Source organism: Hyperoodon ampullatus, assembly GCF_949752795.1.
Source record: "Hyperoodon ampullatus genome assembly, chromosome: X".
Taxonomy (NCBI): domain Eukaryota; kingdom Metazoa; phylum Chordata; class Mammalia; order Artiodactyla; family Ziphiidae; genus Hyperoodon; species Hyperoodon ampullatus.
Window position 1 is genome coordinate 41,243,547 of NC_136913.1, and position 24,128 is coordinate 41,267,674.

The following is a 24,128-nucleotide window of genomic DNA, read 5'->3' on the forward strand; positions in this document are numbered from 1 at the left end:
TTCTTTCTTGAGTTTTCTTTATCTGATGCTTTGGAGTTGGTTCTACATTCCAAGGAGCTGGTCAGAGGAAGAGGAAGCAGAGGGCAACAACCCTTTTCTTTAAGGCAGGGGTCCCCAACCCCTGGGCCACGTGGTCCCAGTCTGGTTGTAGCCTGTTAGGAACTGGGCCGCACAGCAGGAGGTGAGCGGCGGGTGAGCGAGCGAAGTTTCATCTGTATTTATGGCCACTCCCCATCACTCACATTACTGCCTGAGCTCCGCCTCCTGTCAGATCAGCCGCAGCATTAGATTCTCATAGGAGCCCGAACTCTACAGTTAACTGCGCATGCGAGGGATCTAGGTTGCACGCCCCTTATGAGAATCTAATGCCTGATGATCTGAGGTGGAGCTCAGGCGGTGCTGCTAGCGCTGGGGAGCGGCTGCAAATACAGATTATCATTAGCAGAGAGGTTTGACTGCACAGAGACCATAATAAATCAATTGCTTGCAGACTCATATCAAAGCCCTATCAGTGAGTGACAAGTGAAAACAAGCTCAGGGCTCCCACTGATTCTGCATTATGGGGAGTTGTATAATTATTTCATTATATATTACAGTGTAATAGTAATAGAAATGAAGTGCACAATAAATGTAATGCACTTGAATCATCCCGAAACTATCTCCCCCGCCGGCCCCCAGTCTGTGGAAAAATTGTCTTCCACGAAACTGGTCCCTGGTGCCAAAGAGGTTGGGGACTGTGGCTTTAAGGGAATCATGAGATTATACACATCTCACTGACGAGAATTTAGTCATTTGAGAACTCTTAGCTGCAACAGAGGCTGAGAAATGTCTTTATTTTGTCTTATAGTGTTAATAGGCTAGAAAACAGTAAGAGAAGATACACGTTGTTGCAAAATAGACTGTACTACTAATAGAAATTAATTCATGTTATTGGTAAATAAGGGAATTATGTTGTATGATGTGAAAGTCTTACTGTTTCACTTAAATTTTTTTCTGGATAATGGGGAGTATAATTATAAACTTAAGTAGGAAAGGGAAAAGTTCTCTCAGCTTGACTGCAGCACTGGTAGCAGGAGTTCTGTAGTCTAGATTTTAAGAAAATTAAACACGGGTACCTTCATCCAGGGCTCTTCCTCAGAAAGGCACGTTCCCAGTTTTGTACAGCTTTCTGCTATTTTCATTGCCTCAGCACCTTCCAGCTCTGCTCTAATTAAAGGATTGCCAGAACTGCAACTTCATTGTTTTGTTCATTTTTGATATCGACCATGGCAACCTATCATCATGCTGAGCTTCTTGCTTGAGTGGTTCAGGCTGTCCCAGGTACTAGTTACTACTTTTGAAATCCTCTGGTTATAATGTTGCATAGGTCTTGAGCAGTCTTGTCCACAACTCTCTTTTATTTCTAAATCCTCTTGTTTTTAATGTGTAATTTTTTTTTTTTTTTACAGCATGTGAGACTTCCCAAGAATTTTATCTGTCATACTGTATCCATTGAGCAATTACCCTGTGCTAGATAGTTTTCTTGTTGGTGGTAGATACATTACCTCCTTTACTTCTCACAAAAATCCCAAGTGCCAGGTTATTATTTTAAGTATTTTACATGTATGATCTTAATTCCTCAAAGCAACCCTATGAAATTGAGACTCGGTTAACTTGTTTTGTGAGTCGATAGTAAGTGACAAGCCAAGTCTGATGGCCTCTGTAGCCTGATTTCATGATCGCTATGCAATACTATGCATAGATTTTGGAAGCAGAACTACTTCTTCTTATTCTCTTTTTTTAAAAAAGATTTTATTGGAGTATAGTTGATTTACAATGTTGTATTAGTTTCATGGAAGCAGAACTTCTGCTCTAATGCTATAACTTTGGATCTGATCGATGTAATGAGCTTTGACAACCTCTTTTGCTATATTATTGTAACTAGGAGAAACTCTTGTAAGTGTCCAAAAGGTAGTTTGGATTGTATTAAGGGAGTGATTCTGTATAATAAATTGAATCAGCACAGTGTTAAATTCTTTGATAAAAATGTCTAATAGGTTATTTAAGGCTGTAAGAGATTGATTTATTAGCAGTAAACCTTTCCTCAATGACTTATATATGCTAGTTACTTTGCCATAGGGATCAAAAGATGACTTGAGCTCTATCTCTACCTTTTTACAAGCTCGTATTCTAGTAGAGGAGATGAAGGGCATATCTGTAATAGACATGAATATTCATTTGGAAACTTGCTTCAGAAAAACCTAACTCTGCACTTGGGAATGTGTCAGGTAATACTTGTGGAAAGAAGAGATGAGTGATGTGTTGAAGGATAGATAGGAATTTTATTTATTTATTTATTTGGTTGGTTGGTTGCGCCGGGTCTTAGTTGCGGCAGGTGGGCTCCTTAGTTGCGCCATGCATGTAGGATCTAGTTCCCTGACCAGGGATCGAACCTGGGCCCTCTGCATTGGGAGCACGGAGTCTTAACCACTGCACCACAAGGGAAGTCCCAAGGATGGCTAAGAATTTGCTAGATTGAGAAATGAGTTGAAGGAAAGATGGCATTGGCTTTTTCAGCAGAGGAAGCAAACATGTTTAAAATCATGGAAATGTATAAGAGCATATTTTATTCATAGGCCTGCATGTCATTTGTCCTGACTGGAGTGGTGGCTGTGAGATTGGGAAAGTTGAGCAAGAGTCATATAACCAAGACCCTTATTTATAGTCAGGCTAGGTCATAGGTAATCTTCAGGGGAGTTTAAAATAGAGAAAGTGTCATGGTTGAGTTTTTCACAAGTTCACTGGCAATGGTGTGGAAGGTATATTGAAAGGGGGGACGTGGAAGGGGAGGCGAAGGTTTGGGAGCTGAGTTAGGAAGCTATTGAAACAGGCCAGGTAGACAAAGGCAAGGTCCTAAATTACCTAGAGAAAGGCAGTAGGAATGGAGAAGGGGATAGATTCAAAGGCTTTTTGATTGTAAAATGAGCCTTGTGAATAGAATGAATTTGGCTTATTGGTGGGGAAGAGTTGAGACAAGAAAAGTAGGATTACTTTTTGGATTGGTTAACTGGTGAGATTGCTACCACTATCTAAAATCTTCAGTACCATTAGAGCATCAGACTCTCCTCTGCGGTGTAAGATACATGGGATTTCAGGTATTTGTAGTATATTCAACAGGTGGAGAGTACCCAGAAGGCATTTGGAAATTGTTCTGGAATGCCTTCATACTATTATATTTTTCTAATAGTCTGGCTTGATTTTATTTCTTAATGATATCTCTGCATAAAAAATTGTCTTCAAATGTGAGTATGGAGGATGTTTGGAGGTGCTACAATCAGATTGCTATTCTACCCAAATATTGGCAATAGTATAACAGTATCTTTATAATCTCATCATTTAGTCAGTTTTGTCTAATAAAATTTTTTTTAAAGCTTGAATATTTTACTAATACTCTCTTTTGTTAAGGCTGACCCTTTCTTTGGGAAACAGCTACCCTCTTACTGCTGCATGCTTGTAGGATACTGGGTCTAAACTTCCCTTAAAAAACCCAAACCATGCTAGATAGGAAATTGCCGTGTCTTCAAAGCGGGGGAGGGGCGGGGCAGTGTTCTGATCTTAAACTTACTGGCACTCTACTGCTGTCTTTAAAGCTTGTTTTCTTTCAAAATCACGATATGTCCATGATGGCCATTCTAGTCCCTGCCCAGTCTGATTTTCATACAGGGCTGGTGCTTGTCACTGTTGGGAGGAAATGCTTTTTCCCTCTTGTAGTTTGGGTGCAGTGGTTGGGAGCCTGCAAATTAACTGACAATAGACAGATTAACAGGAGAAAAGACAAAGTGTGTTTACACATGCATGCTGGAGTTGCCCTGTAACGAGTAAGTCCCTCAATAGCCAGAGATAAAGGTTTATATATAAACCTAACAAAACAGTCTCAGGGTTTTGGGCTTCACTGAGAAAGTAGGGAAGGTTCTATTGGAGTTTTTGATGCTGATGGGCAGCTGAATTCACACTTCTCAATGCTAAGGGTCAGTATTTTCCCAGTTAGTAAACTCCCTTGGAAGGGGGTGGGTGGGGAGGGGTCATTGGCAGCTGTATTTTCAGGATGCTCTGCCTAAGTTTAGATAATGATTGTTTCTGTGGCTTTTGATTGTTCAGATGTTTTCAGTTTAAAGTAATTTTCATACCATTTTGGTTGGCTATTAATACCTTCATCACTCTGGTGACCATGACATACTAACAGGAAGTGGAAGAAGAAAAAAGGAAACCTTTATGCAAAGAAAGCAAAAGCTTTCCCAGAAACCCCATGGTAGAAATCTCACTGGCTAGAACTGTTATGTCACCAACGTTTTCTCACTGGAAGTAGCTGGGAAAAAGGGGGGTTGATAACAGTGCCTTCTATGGGATTTCATAGACAGATTTAAGAAAATTTGGCAGTAAGAGGGTCTGATATGAGGTTGCCAACCTTTTATTTCATCTGTGTTGTTCTAAGGCTCACACTGTTTTTGTATAGTTTAATTTACCATTCTTGTTTTCCAGTCTACTTTTACATATATGTGTTCATGAAAATAGAAGCAGAACCCTCAGTGCCCTTTCCTTCAATTTGGAAATAGTCTGAGAAACCAGGAACAGCTGGAAAGAACAAAGCTTATAGTGTCCTCCAGAGGACTGTACAGTGCTCCCCTCTCACATCTGGGGTTGTACAGCCTGAAGCTCTGATTACAGAGCATAGGGCATCCAGGAGTTTCTTTAAGAACTATGTTGGGGATCAGTGAAAACACCTTCATGGGACTCTCTGGCATTAGTGAACTGCTAACTTAATGAACCACACCCTGCCTTCAATGTAAATTGATTGTAATCTTATTAAGTTATAATTTCTTAATTTGGGATTATGATGGGTACTGTGATACAGTCTAGGTCAGAGGTTGGCAAATTTCTTTTGTAAAGGGCCACATAGTAACTGTTTTAGATTTTGTAAGCTAGATAGTCTCTGTGTTGCAACTGTTCAGCTCTTCTCTTGGAACTGGAAGCAGCTATATAGACAATAAGTAAATGAGTGGGGGTAGCTATGTTTCAGTACATCTTTATAAAAATAGGTGGCTGGCTGGATTTGGCCCATGTGCCAGTTTGATGACACCTAATATACACTCTAACCTCTAAGGATTTGGACTGAAGCAGGAGTATGTTTTATAAATAATACATTTCCCAGAAAGTTACTCCCCTAACTTCTCACAGTGGATTGAAGAATGACTACATCACATTTAAACTCATTTTCATATCAGTGTCTTTGCTTGGGTCATCCTTCTGCATAGACCCATGTTTCTCAATGGGGATGCTGTTGGCATTTTTGGTGAGATTGTACATTGGGAGGGAACACGTCTTTATCAGGGCACATAGCCATTCACACCCCCAGGTCATTATTTCCAAAAATGTGTGGATTAGAACCCCTGGCTGAGATGGCTTATTTTTCCTTTTGCTTTCCCAGCAATACCCAAGTTCTACCTCTTTTCCTAGTCCTTATTATACTTCATTAACTCTTAAATGGTTGCAGCTAGGAATATATTATTATGCACTTAATTTCATAATCATTTGTCCTTAGATTGTAAGTTCATTGAGGATAGGAATTTTTGTCTTTTTTGCTTACTACTTTCTTCCCAGTGCTGATAACTCTGTTATGACTCATAGTAGGTGCTCAGTAAGTGTTTAAATTACATCGTTTACTGTTATGACTCATAGTAGGTGCTCAGTAAGTGTTTAAATTACATCGTTTACTGTTACGACTCATAGTAGGTGCTCAGTAAGTGTTTAAATTACATCGTTTACTGTTATGGAAAAATGAGACTTACCTCCTTGGTGAGATTTATAAGCTCCTGATTAATAGGGACCATCCCTCATACTAATTCTGTGTCACCCAGGAAACTGAACTTAATACTGAGCTTAAATACTGGGTGGTTCAATTTACTAAACCTGTGGGCATCTGCTATGTGGAAGGCACTGTGTATACTAGGTAATATACACAGATGATTAGCACTCCTGCTTTCGTTGCATTTTTGTCTGATTGGATGGAATTTAGTCAATACACAAATAGCAAAAATATGTTATCAATAGTTAAGAGTGAGCTCTGGAGGCAGACCTAGATTCAGTTCCTATGTCTGCAACTGTCTCTTTGAGCAAGTTGCTTAATATCTCTTCATTCTTTAAATTTCTGCCACCTCAAAGGGTTGTTAGTACCTTTTAAAAGAAATGATGTTAGCATTTTGCATAAAATTAAGTTCTTACTATTATACCATAATGTCACATGCTAGAGACATTATGCTAAGGCCAAATTTAGAGGTTGGAAAGATTACCTCTGGTTTGAGGTGGGAGACGTGGCAAAGCTTCATAGGGAAGATGGCATTTAAATGGATCTAGATGGATTGATAAAATTTATACAGTGGCAGGGATGGGGATAAGATTTCCTAGAGGGGGAAGGATAAGCTATGAACAAAAGAAGTTGAGAGAATGCAGGATGTGTACTGAAAGCAGAAATGTCCCTCAGTAGACTCATATTTCCACCACACCTTACACTGCCTTCTCTGGGCAATTACCTAATTTGGTGAAAGATGCTGTCTATTGTTATTCAACCATGCTCTCCTCCCCTCCATCTCCCCCACCTAGGGAGACAGTTGTGTTTCAAATCTAAACTTTCTTGGGTAGAACATTTCATAACTCTGAATTTAACTACTCTTGTGTTCTGAACATCATCCACCCCCCCCAACACACACACACACACACACACACACACACACACACACACACACACACACAGTAGTGTGCGGGGAAGTACATTTTAATCAGTTTGGCTTGTTCAACCCTTGAGTATTGTCCTCAATACCTAGTAAAAGTTCAGTTTATTTCAGGGATAGGGTGGGGTCGTAAGTGAATGATCCTGATTGAAGCCAGTTTCAACTAAATTTTAAAATTTTGAATATGAACTTTTGAAATGGATGTTGTCTGAGATCTTTGTGAATACCCTTGTAGCATGTAATTTTCTCATTCAGAAAATTGAGGGTATTGAGGATTGAATGAAACTAAATTTCCATATTTATTACATTTTAAGATCTACTTAAGAAACCTTTTTTCAGTGTTTTCAGAAGTGTGGTTAGAATTCAAAGGAAATGCACAATATAACCCTAAAACAAGTTTTAGTATTAAAAATAATAATTGCATACCAAAAAGTCACCCAGCTATTTATTACACTTTGGTCTTTAAACATCACTGATTCTTTTTCTCCAGTCATTGAATGACAGCAGTTGTGGGATAAGTACTGTAGTTCCCTCACACCTAGCGCAAAATGACTGAGGAATGTTCTTCACTGTCTCCTAGAAATCCCCAGCAGTATTAAGTCCCAGTTGCCCACAGCTGCATAGTCAGCCATGCTGCACCCTTTATTGGCTTCCTTCTCTTCCCTGCCTCACTTCTCTACTCCCTTACTGGTGTTTCCTAGGGTAACTTCCCAAATAAACCACGTATACTAAAACCTTTTGTCTCAGGGTGTACTTCTGGGGAAATACAACCTAAAATAATACAGTAAGAAACATTTTAGTAAGAGTTAGAAATTTTTTAAGTTTTAGAACATAAGTTCGGAGAACACATAGTAGGGACTCAACTGTTTGCCCTTTTTGAAAAAAGGGAGTAGCTAGCTAGTTTCCCATATGGGGGCCAGAGGTCAGATTGAGTCTGGATAGGCATCTCTGTTTTGTACTGCAAAAGGAATCACTGATGTTCATAGCTCAAAATGTAAATGGCTAGGTGTCATTTTAGCATGTGGGTTTTTTTTTAATACTAAAATTTGTTCTACGTTTGTATTGTGCATTTACTTTGAATTCTAACTACCTCCCTGGCAACACTGAACATAAAATTAAATCCAGTTCAAGAAACAGAAAGAACTAGAGGAAGAATACAGAGATATAATAAGCAAGAGAGAATAGGATAGCATAGGCATTTTCTTATTCCTGAAAAATAGGTTTTTCTCTTAGATTACCCATAGAATTCTGCTGACAGATATTTTTTAATTGAATTATAGTTTATTATTCATTCATTCATTCATTTATTTATGGCTGAGTTGGGTCTTTGTTGCTGTGTGTGGGCTTTCTCTAGTTGCAGCGAGCAGGGGCTACTCTTTGTTGTGGTGTGCGAGCTTCTCATTGCGGTGGCTTCTCGTTGTGGAGCACGGGCTCTAGGCGCACGGGCTTCAGTAGTTGTGGCTCGTGGGCTCTAGAGCGCAGGCTGAGTAATTGTGGTGCACGGGCTTAGTTGCTCCGCGGCATGTGGGATCTTCCCGGACCAGGGATTGAACCCATGTCCCCTGCATTGGCAGGTGGATTCTTAACCACTGCGCCACCAGGGAAGCCCTAATTGAAGTATAGTTGAATTACAATGTTGTGTTAATTTTTGCTGTATGGCAGAGTGACTCAGTTAATGCATACACACACACATACATACATACATACATACATACATACATACACACACACACATACTTTTTTATATTCCTTTCCATTATGGTTTATACCAGGACATTGAATATAGTTCCATGTGCTGTACAGTAGGACCTTGTTGTCCTTCCATTCTGTATGTAATAGTTTGCACCTACTAACCCCAAACTCCCAGTCCACCCCCACCCCCTGCAACCACAAGTCTGTTCTCTATGTCTGTGAGTCTGTTTCTGCTTTGTAGATAGGTTCATTTGTGTCATATTTTAGATTCCACATATAAGTGATGTTATATGGTGTTTGTCTTTCTCTTTCTGACTGACTTCACTTAGTATGATAATCTCTAGTTGAATCCATGTTGCTGCAAATGACATTATTTTTATGGCTGAGTAGTATTCCATTGTATATATGTACCACATCTTCTTTATCCTTTCATCTGTCAATGGACATTTAGGTTGTTTCCATGTCTTGACTATTGTGAACAGTGGTGCTATGAACATAGGGGTGCCTGTATTTTTTTGAATTATAGTTTTGTCTGGGTATATGCCCAGGAGTGGCATTGCTGGATCATATGGTATGGTAATTCTATTTTTAGTTTTCTGAGGAGCCTCCATACTGTTTTTCATAGTGACTGCACCAACTTAACATTCCCACCAACAGTGTAGGGGAGGGTTCCCTTCTCTCCACACCCTCCCCAGCATGTGTTATTTGTAGACTTTTTAATGATGGCCATTCTGACTGGCGTGAGGTGATACCTAATTGTAGTTTTGATTTGCATTTTGCTAATAATTAGCAATGTTGAGCATCTTTTCATGTGCCTATTGGCCATCTGTATGTGCTGACAGATTTTTTATTTCAGGGCAGGTTTGATTAAAAAGAAACCACAGAATCTGTCCAAGTTGATTGGATTCTGTGCCATCTGTTGACTCATCAGTTATTTTGGTGTTTTAAAAATACATTGTAGGGTTTCCCTGGTGGCGCAGTGGTTGAGAGTCCGCCTGCCGATGCAGGGGGCGGGGGTTCGTGCCCCGGTCCGGGAGGATCCCACATGCTGCGCAGGGGCTGGGCCCGTGAGCCATGGCCGCTGGGCCTGTGCATCCGGAGCCTGTGCTCCACAACGGGAGAGGCCATAGCAGTGAGAGGCCTGCGTACCACAAAAAAAAAAAAACAAAAAACAAAAAACATTGTGACTATATTGTAATGCAGGATAGATTTTTAATAACATAAAACATCCTGGATACCATATTTTATAGTATTAGTAACATACGTATTAGACATAAATGCTTTTCCTAAAAGTCTCTTTTTCCCTTTCTTTCCAGAATGCTGCCTTTTTATATGGTCTTGGTTTGGTCTACTTCCATTACAATGCATTTCAGTGGTAAGTTGACATAAAACTAATAACTCCAGTTGTTTCCAGTAAATAGCTTATTTTGTTTGTATTTTTCTGTGTGTTTGTGTGTGTGTGTAATAAATACAAAATATTTTAATATCACTAAGCCTACATTTTCCAATAATCTCCTGAAATTATTAGTTTGTTCCTTCAGGGATATTGACCTACCTTAGATTATTAGAAATATATGTGTTCCTAAAAGAATCTGGTATAAGGTTCTGATTAAAGAAGACTTAGATTAGAAAACTTTTGGAATTTCTCCGTCACTTGTTATGGACTGGTGGTCCCCAGGTTATTTGAACTGGGGAATGACTCTACTCTCTCTTCTCAAGTTGGTAAATGGTCTGTGATGAGCAGTATTTCCTTTTCAGACTTTTAGATATACTGACTGCTCCTTCCCTTCCTCCTTCACCAAAAGACACACACACACACACACACACACACACACACACACACACACACACACACGAGTGTGCTAGTACTTTTCCAATTTCTAGTAACTAGGCACTAGATTATAAACTCTCAATTCTCTCTTCTATAAAATAGGAGTAATGGTACCACCTTCAGAGTCAGACATTAAATATGATAGAAATATATATACGATTTTATAAACGGTAAAGTATAGGTCCCTGTTACTGTGGCCTTTGCCCCCTTGTTGTCTTTCTGTTTACCAGACAAGACAGTGACATTCTCTAGTGGAAAGAACATAGTTGAAAGATTGGTATTCTGGTCTCAGCACTGCTACTTAGTTTGATGTGTTTCCTCATTTTGTGTGTGTGCGCGTGCGTGTGTGTGTGTGTGTGTGTTAGGTACATTACAGTTTTGCCTTTTCTACTCTACAGAGTTTTGATGATCACATGAGATAATGTACATTTTGCAAACTGTAAAGCCCTATGTAGACATTTTTTTTGAAATATATTCGACTTTGTCAGAGTGCCTTCTATTCTCCATAATTTTAAGCTGAGTGAGTGCTGAGAAAGTCCAAAGGAACATTTTGACCAAAGGTTATAACCCTGTCATATACCTGTTGCGCATCCTGGATATTTATTACAGAGCTTTTAAATATGCATTGGCAATGATTTGATATGGTTTCTCTAAAGATGAAACTTAAAACATGAATGACTTTTCCCAGATGCCTTTTCTTTCCCGTTTGCTTTTGGTCCTGTTGGGTTTTGATCATCTATGGAAGCACTGCATTGTTAGAGAACACCTGTGTGGATAGACTATTATAATCATTCAAATCACTCATTTTCTTTGTAAACAAAGCTATAATTGATCTTTATGAAGAAGCTTTGTAATATTTTTCTTTTAAATTGTCCATTGTTGTAGAGCGAGCCTAAATTTAAGCCTCCTAACTTTATATCCAGTGTATCATATGTAAAATCAAGAGTAGATTAGGACTGTTTTAAAATCTCTTTACTTTCTTGAAGATGCTATTCATAGAATTCACAATTCTAAACTTTTAGAACCAGAGTGGTCTTAAGAGATAACTTAGTTTTTTTCCCTTAATTTTATAGACGTAGAAAACAAGGGATGTGTATGTGTGTGTAACTCAGTATTATATAACTGTTTAATTGGTGGCAGAAGCAAACTTACGCTCAGATTTCCCAGTCTAATTATTTTGTCTGTTGTAGTCTGTCCCCAAGTTTGAAGATTGATTGGTGGTTATTTTTTAATCAGTATTTGTAATTGTTCTCCTGGGCACATGGGTAAAATCTTTATGGCCAGCGAGAAATAATTTAGATGAAACTCAAGGCAAGGAACTCTGCAGTTTAGAAATGAACATGTATACCTCACACCAGTTAATTTTCACCTACCTGTGATAACTTGTGAACTCCCTGTAGATTGAAGATATAAGCATAAAATCAGTAGTGAGGTGAAGCCATCATCAGTTGAAAATTGGATTGCATTAAAAAGTATGTGACCATGTCAAGTTAGGGGGCTTGTAGTGTGGAAAATTATATTTTTTGATTCCTTATCTACATATGATTTCTGTGTCCTTCAGTTGACTTAAGAAATGAAACTGAAATGATATAAGAATGATGCAATGTCTGAATTAGTAAGTGCCTTCTGTTCTGTTGATCCTGTCCTGGTTACTACCATTTTCTCATGTCTTGAGTTTCAGCTCTAGCTGCTGCCTAAAATGACATATCTCACACCCTCTCTTAATCCATCATGAATGTGTGTTTCCTGTTTTGCTGGTCAAATGTTCTTTCACAAACTCTGTGCCCCAATTTTTGCTTTCACTTATCTTGCTATTTCTTGAACAGCCACAAAATTAGAAAGCATGGAGTAGGTGCTTGGTGAGAGTTTTAGAGTATAGCCTTAACGAATAGGAACTTCCTTAGGTTAAAACTATACTTGTGTTTTATTTAGTTTTACTTATAGGTGGCTATTAATTTCTGGGAACAGACCCACCTCCACCCCTAACACATACTAAGTTCTTTGGGATTTGTTGAAAAAATATTTCCAGAGAAGAGAGTGGTATGCCTTTTTTGTATTGTTAGCTCAGAATTTTCTATCCTTTGTACATTTATAATTTAAGTAGAATTTAATATTTGTAAGTGGTGTCTGTTGTTATTTAATTAGATTAAGTATTCGAGAATAATGTGTGCAACCACCATGTGTGTTGGGGTTAGTGATGGCGACTTAATAAATTATTAAGAGCAATTTTATTAACTGGTTTTATCTGTTAACCTGTTTGTCTTGTTTCTTACCATATTATGCTCCCCCCCGCCCCCTTTTTGGGGGGTGAGTTGATTTTACTGTTAGCCTCTGGATGAGTTCAGTTATTTGGTCAGTTTTTCCAGTTTCAATTTCAGCGTCTTAGAGGAGCCCATGTCAGAAAGTAGTAGAGCAACTGTTACATCCTCACTGGATTTATCATAATTATTTAATTTTACTATTATCATACACAGTAATCTGTGACCAAACTTAAAATAAATATAAGGAGAAAGGAAGACATAGAAGCACATAGTAAAATGCATGCAGCAGAGAGCTAGAACCAGTATCTATAAAGCTGTTCCTTTCCATGTGCATGAGTGCATGCCCATGCCTTCACTTGTTCTTCTTCATGAGGGTGGCATATTGCTAAGGGTACCTTGAACTGAGCTTTTCCTTGCCTTTGTAGTAAGAAACCTATATCCTTGGGTGAAAGGAATTGAAATATATACAGTAATAAAGTATTATAACTTGCAGCCATATTTCTAAATATACCTCCCTGAAAATCCTTATCATTCCTCTCTTTCTAGCCTGTAACCTTTTGTATTCCCATTGATCAGTGTCAGAATGGTCTTATAGTGGCAAACCTAAGAGCTACATAATTCTGTGCCAGAGGCATAGGATTTTGGAAATTAGCTTCCCAAATCTAATTGATAAGCCCTGGTAAGGAAATGTAGTGATTATTATTATGTTGACATCAGCAAGGAGTAGGGTAATGAGATGGAGGTGAGTTTAGAAAGACAGAAATGTTAACACATTACAAGTGAACTTTCTCCAGGACTCATTTCCCTAGCGTGTACCAATTACAAGTGTTCTTAGGGGTGTAGGAATCTCTGCTCTCCTTGTAAAATCACTGCTTTGGGTGCAAACATAAACTTAATGTGGTTTGAGATAACCGCCATTGATCCTGAGGCTTGTTTAGCATGGAGTCTGGCAAAAACTTAATATTTAATGTATGTTTTTGAGCTATCATTTTGCAAACTAATGCTCTTAGATCAAAAGTTTTTTTTTTTTTTTTTTTTTTTTTTTTTGTGGTACGCGGGCCTCTCACTGTTGTGGCCTCTCCCGTTGCGGAGCACAGGCTCCGGACGCACAGGCTCAGCAGCCATGGCTCACGGGCCCAGCCGCTCCGCGGCATATGGGATCCTCCCAGACCGGGGCACGAACCCGTATCCCCTGCATCGGCAGGCAGACTCTCAACCACTGCGCCACCAGGGAGGCCCAAAAGTTTTTTTCTATTAAAATAAAACAGTTCATGTTAACATATGTTGAGTTTATTCTGTTCACTGCTGTTTTGAAGAAAATAGCAGATAACTAAGGCAGTTTTGGTAAAGTTATGCTTACCAGTGACACATAGATTGCCAGAGAGAATTTGGAAGGGTTTGGATTGATTAAGCTTCAGGGAAATTATGAATAAAAACATAAATTTTACAATAGGGGTGGGAAGAAAACATCCCACTGTCTGCAGTGATGAAATGAAGATGGCTGGAGAGGGCAAAAGAACCAGGAGGTAATATATTAGCAAACGTCAATGTGAATAGCCTAGTGTATGATACTTCTAACTTAGCCTCACATTTAAGGTCCTCTCTGTTTCAACCTCAGATGATCTTTCTAGACTTATTGTTCCCCTAAATATATTCTTTGTGTCAGTCACTACTGTATTAACATTTCCCTGAAAATGTCTTGAGCATTTTTTTACCTATGCAAGTTGGTTTGTGCCATTTACTCTCTTTGGTCTGCCTTCTCCTTCCATCTCCACTTTAAAACTCTTACCTTACCTTACCTTACCTGTCTCTTTGAGTTCTTAATCAAATCTATTTGTCTCATTTAGAAGCATCCTCTAAATTTCCAAATATATATAGATGTGTGTATAGAAGTGTGTATATCTGTTGTGTATATATGTTATTACTGATTTAGAGCTAGAATATGCTCCCTTTTATTAGTATGAAAATTTGTGGAATTTGTTCCTTTATCTCTTCAGATATCCCTGAGGGAAACCTCTGGACTCAGCTTTATTAGCTTCAGAGAACTTAAAGTTTTATTATGTCTCTTTTCAAATGTACTAAAACTGTGCTAGGATGTTTAGTTAATATTATTTTTCTATAGTTTGGTAAAGTTCTAAAGGAGGCTTTTTAAAAAATGGCTCTAGAAATCTTATTAAAAATGACCATTGTTTTAAAATATATTCAGCATGTGTGTGTTTTTTGAAGGTAGTGCTATTGAAGTTATCATTTCCTTTTAAAAATTGTTAACAATGGCAAACATTAATTGCAAAAAATTTTAAACTGAAAATCTATAGAAATAATTTTGGTGATATTAAAAACATTCTTTAGATTTTAAGAAAATACATGGATACTCAAGCATAGCGATATGCACTTGTTTAAAATTTCAGTAGAGACTGTGCTTTAATATTTGAAAACTATAAACCTTTCCAGGCATTGTATCATTAAAAGTATTTTATTGTTTTAGGTAGCCATTTTTCACGTTCTAAAATAGTCTGTCAGTCAGAATACTGACATCAGCAGAATTTGTATATGTTGGTGGTTTAGTCTAACTTCTTCTACACAGATCATGTTCTGGCTACATGTGGTTTGGTGAGATATGAATACATTAAAATGATGACCAAAATTAGAATGTAGTCTGAGTGGTACCTGTCTTCTCCACACACTATCCCCCTCCTAACACATAAACACATTCTTTTTTCCTTCCCAAGGGGTGGATGTAACACATAGGAGAAAAAGATGGTAAGAGTTTTAGAAAAGCAAGTGAAAATGAACTTGCATCTATTTTGTTAGCTGAGGAGAACTGATCAGTAAAGAGACTCTGGAGCATCCCTTCCCACCCTCTCAACAAGAAGTCCAGTCAGTTAATTATAAAGAGTGATGACATCAGTAAACAGATATTAAACATTTTCCTATAATGTCTAGAGTATTTAAAAATAAAAGAGGAATGTAAACCTCAAGGAATAGACTACTTGGAAAAACTAGAGACAGCACACTGACAGGTAAAGAGTAAAATGATTTGATTATAAAGTGGACCTAACTGCTGGTTAACATTAAGCCAAAAATAGTTGATGTTGAGTTTGGGTGGTGAGTCTTAAAGGTAATAGTGGATTTAGAGTGAAGCAGAAGAATGAAAATATTCCAGGTCAGGAGACTATCCTGAGGAGAAGCCGTGAAGCCAAGAGGGCCAGTATTTGCATGAAGGAATTCCTAAGATATGCCAGCTCACAGCTGAGGAGGAGCAATGTTAGGGCATGGCTGGCAATGGGTATAACTGCTCACAAACCTTAAATGCTACATGGAGATTTGACTTAAAAGAGTATCATGGTTAGTAGGCAATCACAGGAGCCACATATTTTAGGAAGCATAGACAAGCCAGAGGAGAGCAAGGGAAGTCTTTAAGGAGACTATTTCAGTTATCTGATAATGAGATATTGAAGATTGAGTCTGCAAGTATTGAATTTGAGGGAAACTTTGAAACAACCTGGAGAACTTGATGAATAGATATATGTTGTCCTCCCTTGTCATGGGCACTTTTAGTAGTCCTTAAAGAGCAGGCACAGTGTAGCCCAGACTAGTGTATTGTAATATGTGTTTTTGCTGGTAGGTTAATAATTTTTTAAAAGAAATTTCCAGTGTGTTAACATGTGTAGAGAACTTTGTAAAACAACCTGTGTTTGTTGTACTTGTGTGACATTGTGAACTAAGTGGATAAGAACTAAAGGCACCTATGGAGTAAAACACATCTATGAACAGTAGGTTGGGAAAAGACTGGAAATAGAAACTGAGACAGAGTAGGAAATATTTCTCCTGTGGGGTTGTTATTGATGATCTGTGTTTTCCTTCTTCCCATTCGCATACATCCTTCCTTAGACTGTTCTTCTTCCTATCTTCTTTTTCTCCTTTATTCCATCTTTCCTTTGCTATCTTTCACCACTTCCATTCTTCTTTCATGTATTTGACTCAGGCCTGCCTGTCCCCCCCCCCCCCCCACCCCCCTTGGTTAGTTTTGTTTGTTTTGTTTTGTTTTAATTTTTATTGGAGTATAGTTGATTTACAAGGTTGTGTTAGTTTCAGGTATACAGCGAACTGAATCAGTTATACATATACCTATATCCACTCTTCCTTGCCTGGGTTTTTAATTGGCATGTGTGGACATTGCTTAGTTCTGACCCATTCCATAGGAGTTCTCTGACCCATTTCGTAAGGTCAGGTTAATTAGGACTTTATGAAGCATTATCCTCAGTTTTTATTATTAAAAAATGTAACATACTTAAAGAAAATTAAACAAACATAAGCATACATCTTTACATGTTATTTATAAAATAAACATTCATAACTATCACTTGGGTCGAGAAATAAAAAATTGCTATCATCCCAGAAGCTTCCAAAAGCCCCTGCATACCGTTTCCCAGTCACATCTTATCTTTTAATTGACATCATTTATTGCTGCAGTTGTTCTCTTCCTAACCTTTTTTATGCCCCTCCCCCAACATGTGTGTGTTGTATTCCCCCCCACACACACACATTCACACACACCTGTGCACACAATCTGTTCTGTTAGAAGGTGGCGCTCTAGACATGACCAAGAGAATATAGAGGCTGAAGCTGCACCTCCTCTTATTAGAAAGGTTTGAGAAAAGTACAGAGAACTTCTTAGCAGTATGCCGATGAGTATCTTCAAGTCTGATTGAGAGAAATAGAAAGTCACCTTTGAATGAGAAAGGTAATTTACACGAATTCTTTCTTATCAGGCCTTTGACTCCCCTCTGCTGTCTTTACACACACTAAATAATAAAACACATACATAGCCCCACCCATTTGAAATGCCATCTTAACACATAGATGCCGAGTTCCTCTTCAGGAAAAAAGTATTTAACCAGATGTAAAGGTATCTGATGCTCCTCACAGTAAATATTACCTTTTAGAACCCATAATTTTATAATAAATATATAATCACACAGTTTTTTTGGGGGGGAAATAGATAATATACAAGTCAAAGTTACTTAAAGACATAGGGCATGTTGTTTTGCTCTATTTTGTGGTATATATTTTGAACTTTTTTAAAGATTCACTTTTGTTTTGGAATTGTCTAAGATTCTAAGTAACCTCCTTTAAGATTAAATAGAAGTAGAGAATACTTGATAAAAAGCTTTGCAAAGAATATATTAGCTGTACTTGGGATAAGCCTTAAATCATGTAGAGAGATTTAAAATGATGCCTAAAATACTGTTATACCTGATACTATAGTTTTCAAAATTCAAAGTAGATGTTTTTCTGTCATAATTTTAATTCATTTTTGAGTACATAGTACATTCATATGATCAGATTAAGTGATATAAAAATGTATTCAGTGAAAAGTGTTCCTTCCTCATCCTTGTATATGTTCTACTGGTAATTAAGACTTTTTATGAAAGATAGAATGTGAATCTGGGGCAAAGATGGACTGCTAGACACAAAGTGACATATAGTAGAATAGAGAGCCCAGAAACAGACCAAGACGTTTGATATGGACATTTGATTTAGGACAGTGTGGCACTGTAGAGCTGTGGTAAGGATGGTCTTCTCTACAGATGATGTAGGGGGTACTGGATATCTGTATTGAAAAAAATGAAAACTGACCCCTGCCTCACATCATATAAAAAATAAGGTGCAGATGGATTGTAAACCTAAATATGAAAAATAGAAATAAAAAGTTTTTAAAAAAGACTTCATTTTATGGAGTAGACTAGAGGCAGGATTAACCTCTCCTCCCTTAAAAACAAAACTATCTGCCCCACCCCTCTCTCCCCTAGGAAATTCCAGAAACAGTGAAATCAGTTATTTACACTGACAATTCTATTAATCCATAAAATATTATTTGAAGGGACTTCCCTGGTGGCGCAATGGTTAAGAATCCACCTGCCAATGCAGGGGACATGGGTTCGATCCCTGGTCCGGGAAGATCCCACATGCCGCGGAGCCACTAAGCCCGTGCACCACAACTACTGGGCCTGTGCTCTAGAGCCCGTGAGGCACAACTGCTGAGCCCACGTGCCACAACTGCTGAAGCCCGCGCACCTAGAGCGCATGCTCCGCAACAAGAGAAGCCACCGCAATGAGAAGCCCGTGCACTGCAACGAAGAGTAGCTCCCGCTCGCTGCATCTAGAGAAAGCTCGCGTGCAGCAACAAAGACCCAGTGCAACCAGAAAAAAAAAAAAATTGAATAATTGAGAGTAAATTCAACTGATCTTCCTTTTCTCCTTTTATATTACACACATTCAATTACATAAAAGACCCAGGCACCCCTTCCTAGTCTTTTTTTTGTTAAAGCTATTCATTCACATCTTTTTTTATAAAACTGGCATTTCCTTTAAAACAGAATTGAATAAAAGAGAAGTTTTACTGTTCTACCAAGCAAAAATTCATGTAAGTGTTAAAAAGTAAAGATATCTTATGTCTATGTTCTTTCAGGGCAATTAAAGCATTTCAGGAGGTGCTTTATGTTGATCCCAGCTTTTGTCGAGCCAAGGAAATTCATTTACGGCTTGGTCTTATGTTCAAAGTGAACACAGACTATGAGTCTAGTTTAAAGGTAGGTTGTTGGGTTTTTTTCTGAGATACAATGTTTCATTTTTGTGGGGTCTTGGGGGGGGTTGTTAAATATTAGAACATTGAGAAATGTTGGAATTTATTTGGTACTTCAAAAGAAAATTTGAAAATTTAGATGAAAGAACTGTTTATCAGCTATGAACTGGAAGATACATAAGTTTGGGTTTCTAATTATATCATTAAACTTTTTTTTTTTTTTGAGTTTTAATTGTGGTCTGTTATCAGGAAAGGGTGAAGGTTTCAGTCTCAATTTGGACATCTGAATCACTCTGCTATTAGTGATTGGCAACCATAGAGGTCAGAAGCAGCTGCTTAATGATTCTGTATCTGTGACCCCATCATTGACAGTTTACTTGTATTGGTCTCACTAGAAATCTTTCCACCTCTACCAGCAAAGCACGTCTCATATCTTAAATATAAAAACGTGTGTTCTTCGCTAGTCATTTGAACTGCTGGTTTGTGAGTATAAACATTGTTGGGCAAAATAACATTGTTGGTTAAATATTTTACTTTCTATAGAATTTAACATTTCTCAAGTTTTTCATTTAGTTTCTTGTGCTATCTATGCCATCACTTTAGATCTTACTGGGCTTTTCACGAAGATAGTGCTTCCCTGCTCGACAAAAGTATTGCTTTTTAAAAGGATTAGAAGTTCTAGGAGAAGCTTAAATTTTTGTGAACTTATGACTATTTATAATGGTTGCCATGTTCTAAATATCTCCATTGCAGATTATCTATCTTCATTCTGAAGGGTCAGGAGGGAGATAAACAATGACCTTACAGTAGGTTGTAGTTTGAATTCACTAGTAAGGAAGTACTGAAATTAAAAAAAAAAAAACAAATAAAACTGTATTTAGGAGTGCCTAATTGTTCTAGAGTTTTAAAGTAGACAGTTTTTCAAATACTGTTTCTATCTTTCATGAGTTTATAAAGAACAATGCTGATGGTACGAAAGAAAGGTATACAGTCCAAAACACTAAAATAAGTAGATTGTGAAAGTATTCAGATCACACAGTTCTCAAAGGTAAGTGCAATTTGAGAAATAGGCCCTAGGGCAAATGTAAGTAATGTGGAGACTAAGGGATGCCTAGAAGTTATCAATTTTCCTCAAGTTTAGAGCAGCATGTCTCAAACTATACATTCGCATGTGAGTGGACTTGAAATGGAAAATAAGTTCAGATATGCCACCTTACATATTTTGACCTCCTCTTGGACATTCACAGTGTATACTAGCAAACCAGACTCTTAAAATGCTTATAATACAAAGTCAACTTATTTGAGCTTTTTACAGAACTGTCACAATATGGTTATTGTGTGTTGCAGAAGTATAAGTGTCGCTCAGGAAATATATTTGAGAGGAAAAAAGTAATGAGATTTGTCCCAAATTATGGAATGTGGCTATCTCTGAATATCAGTACAGTGGGTACCTTAAACAATTCTATGGATGCAAAACTCTCTTTCCATGAAGGTGGCAATATTTAAAATCCCCTTTAATCAGGGGAAACAGTGTTGAGAAGTGTTCATGGCTAATTCAAAGTGTTCTTGCTTACTACTGTTCAACAGAAACCTTCCTGTATACAACTTTTAATTTGTTCAGGCGTAAAGGCTAACAAACTTTCAAGTCATAACGATTTTAGCAAGATTGCCTTAAGTAAGTGCAGTCTTCTGGTTTGGGGCCTTTCTTCCATTTATTTAAAACACTTGATACCATTCTGATGTTTGTTTCATTTCCATGAACATAGAAAAGAATTTCAGGAGTCCTTGATATTTCTCTTCTCCATAATGAGAAGGTTTCATTTGATTTTTATCTCATCTTGACATTGGCTTTTTAAGGCTTCTCTCTCCAGTATTCCTTGTCTGTTTTCAGGAGAATTTTAGGCATGAACATTTGTAGTTGAAGAGGAGGTATTTCAGTATATTACTGTAAGTGCTTAGCATTTAGTGTAAGTGAAGGTAGGAATCAGAAGGAATGATATGCCCCATTCCCCTTAGGTGGCCTTCAGTTTTCCTACAGTGGACTGGCTAGCACTTTACCTTTATGGATAGATGTGGAGCCTCTGGTGACTTTTGCACTACATGAAGTTGTTTCCTAGCACAGTGTATTGGTATAGATGCTATGGGCTGCAACCTCAGAAAACTCCAACTGAAGCTGGTTAAAATGACAAAAAAAAAAAAGTAGCTCATATAATGTAAAGTCCAGCCTTCAGGATTGGTTGATTTAGCTGATCCAGTGTTTCACTAAGGATTCATTTTCTTCTCTGTTCTGTTGGCTTATTCTTTTTTTTTTTTTTTTTTTTTTGCGGTATGCGGGCCCCTCACTGTTGTGGCCTCTCCCGTTGCGGAGCACAGGCTCCGGACGTGCAGGCTCAGCGGCCATGGCTCACGGGCCCAGCCGTTCCATGGCATGTGGGATCTTCCCGGACCGGGGCACAAACCCATGTCCCCTGCATCAGCAGGTGGACTCTCAACCACTGTGCCACCAGGGAAGCCCCTGTGTTGGCTTATTCTTAAGGCTGGTTGCCAGGTACACAGTGAGATGATTTCTTTTTCAATGTCTCATAAAGAAAAGCACCTATACCACTACTCTGCATTATAGAGTTACTCTATAATGTAGAGTAGTGGTATAGGTGCTTAGTATAGTGCTGGCATATAGTAAGTGCTCAGTAAATACCTGATTTATCATGTTATAGAGGAGAAAGATCCTGACTTCCTGTTGATGTTTTCAAGAATACTTCACTTTGCATCTCATTGGCCAGAATTAGACCACGTGGCTATTCTCAGTGATTCCTTATCAAAGGTGTGGTTATTCTTAGACCAGTTATGCCCAGTTTTTGAGCAGAGCTTGATTTCCTAAATACGCTGTTCCTTTCTAATAGAGAGTGAGGGGTGGGTAAAAAGTATTTTGGTATGGGAGTGGTGCATACAATCTGTCCATTACAGATCTAGTCTTCTCTGCCTCATTTCCTTTCCCTCTGGGATGGAGAGATACAACATATACAGTATGTTTTAGATGGTAAAATATTTAAATAAAATACAGTTTATTTTCATAATAGATTCCTTCTTTTCACCCACACATGAAATGCATTCCAGGGCCTCCTGTTTTATTTCTATCTCTGGTAATAACTTTTCTCCCCAAATGTATTTCTGAAGCAGATTCATTCTGTTTTGGTACTGTGTAAACAGCTCTCAGAGCAGGTAAATTGGGTTTTAAAATTTGACCCTGCCAGTAAACTAATTGTGTGACTTTGGGCAAGATGCCTAACTTTTCTGATCCTCTTTGTGTCTGTAGAACTGAAATAACTGTACCTACTCCACAAGATTGTTAAAAGATGAAATAATATATATATTGAAGTATCTGACAAATAAGTTTTTTCAGCCCTTCTTTCTTAGTTCTCAGTTTATCTGCCATATCTAAAACTCCTCTAATTTGGGGCCAGTATAGATATTGTTTGTGTGAAATCCATTTTCCTGTCCTAGAATTGAATACTTGTATTTTTGTCACCCTGCCCATCCTCAGAAATGTGAAGTTAATGCCCAGCTTACTTTTCAATCAGATGGTGTTATTCTTCCATTAAATTGGCCAATAAAGATTTCATGTGTTTAGTTGAGTGGTGGAGGTACCAATGTTTAATTTATTAACTAGTTTAGTACTATCTGAACCAGAGTCCATTTCAGGGTGACATTTCTACATGATATTTTGTTGTTTATCTTTCCTGCTTCAGATAATATCCCCCCAAGTGGGATTGGTTGCCTGTTTACCTCCATATAATTCAGAATTTTATTTTATTACTTTTTAATGATATTAATGATAATTGCTTACATTTGTTATGTATTTGAGACAGTGTGCTATCACTACTTCAGTAAAAGCACACCAATTTTGACAAGTCGTTTTATATAATGCCTCTAAGTTTTACACCCTGGCAGACTATTAAAATTATTTCCCTCATATGAAGCTAATATATGCAAAATAAGATGCGATAACACCCATACTTCAATTAATGCCAATGCATCTATTTAATTTAATGAAGATTATTAAAAAATTCTTCCTAATATTTACATATTTAAGTTTCCCTAAAATATGTCAGCATTAGAACTTTCTTGGATTTTTTTTTTTTTCCCCTGCGGTACACGGGCCTCTCACTGCTGTGGCCTCTCCCGTTGCGGAGCATAGGCTCTGGACGCGCAGGCTCAGCGGCCATGGCTCATGGGCCCAGCCGCTCTGCGGCATGTGGGATCTTCCCGGACCGGGGCACGAACCCGTGTCCCCTGCATCGGCAGGCAGACTCTCAACCACTGCGCCACCAGGGAAGCCCTCTTGGATTTTTAAAGGTAAAGAGGGTGGCTTTTTTATGGGAACTTGTGGATAGTTGGCTGGGATACCAATGTAAGTCCCCTTATAATTTGATATTTGAAGATGATAAGTGCTGATTGAAGGGACTAATATGAAAGGGTTAGGAAGATGAGAATTATTAATACAAGAGATGATTCTAAGGAAATGGGTTAAGCTCAGATGAGACTTGTGTGTTAGCTTGGCGTTTTACCAGGTGCTTAGTGTTTTCTTGAATGGATAGATTAATGAAATGGAAGAGGCTATAAAATTACAAAATGCCTCATAGGATTGGCTGGAAACGTTGGGGAGAAAAATAAGAGGCTGATTTTATTTGTCATCTCTTAACAGAATTTTTTTCTACACAAACTGACAGTGCAGTTTTCTCTAGATGCCCCCTGTCCACCAGTTCATTCAGCCACCAGTCATGAAACTTCTGAGTGAAATAGCATTTTGACTTTTTATTTTTTTTACACTTTTCTCTAGAAAACTACATTTCCAGGTATCTGATTTAATCTCCTATCCTTTATATAGACTCAGGAATTTTATTGTCATATTTTTTATGCCAAGATATTAAGGCAGAAAGAATAAGTAAAGGCATGATGATATGTACTTCCTTTTAGAAACCACTTTTGGAATCTGT

The 24,128-nt window shown here is 38.0% G+C and overlaps 1 protein-coding gene across 13 annotated transcripts in view; it reads left to right on the forward strand.

The window, feature by feature from the left end:
* The window catches only part of KDM6A (lysine demethylase 6A), a gene marked incomplete at both ends in the record, with an annotated part of 208,861 nt that overhangs the window by 102,623 nt on the left and 82,110 nt on the right, over positions 1 to 24,128 (forward strand). For 10 of the 13 annotated variants that reach the window (XM_079727658.1, XM_079727664.1, XM_079727666.1 and 7 more), the window contains 2 exons: positions 9,773 to 9,831; positions 19,021 to 19,141. The exons of 1 other annotated variant lie outside the window; for it this stretch is intronic. In XM_079727658.1, the coding sequence (XP_079583784.1) occupies positions 9,773 to 9,831; positions 19,021 to 19,141 (180 nt within the window). Of the gene's footprint in view, positions 1 to 9,749; positions 9,832 to 19,020; positions 19,142 to 24,128 lie in introns of all 13 variants that reach the window. 2 more of the 13 variants (XM_079727668.1, XM_079727667.1) reach the window with 2 other exon arrangements.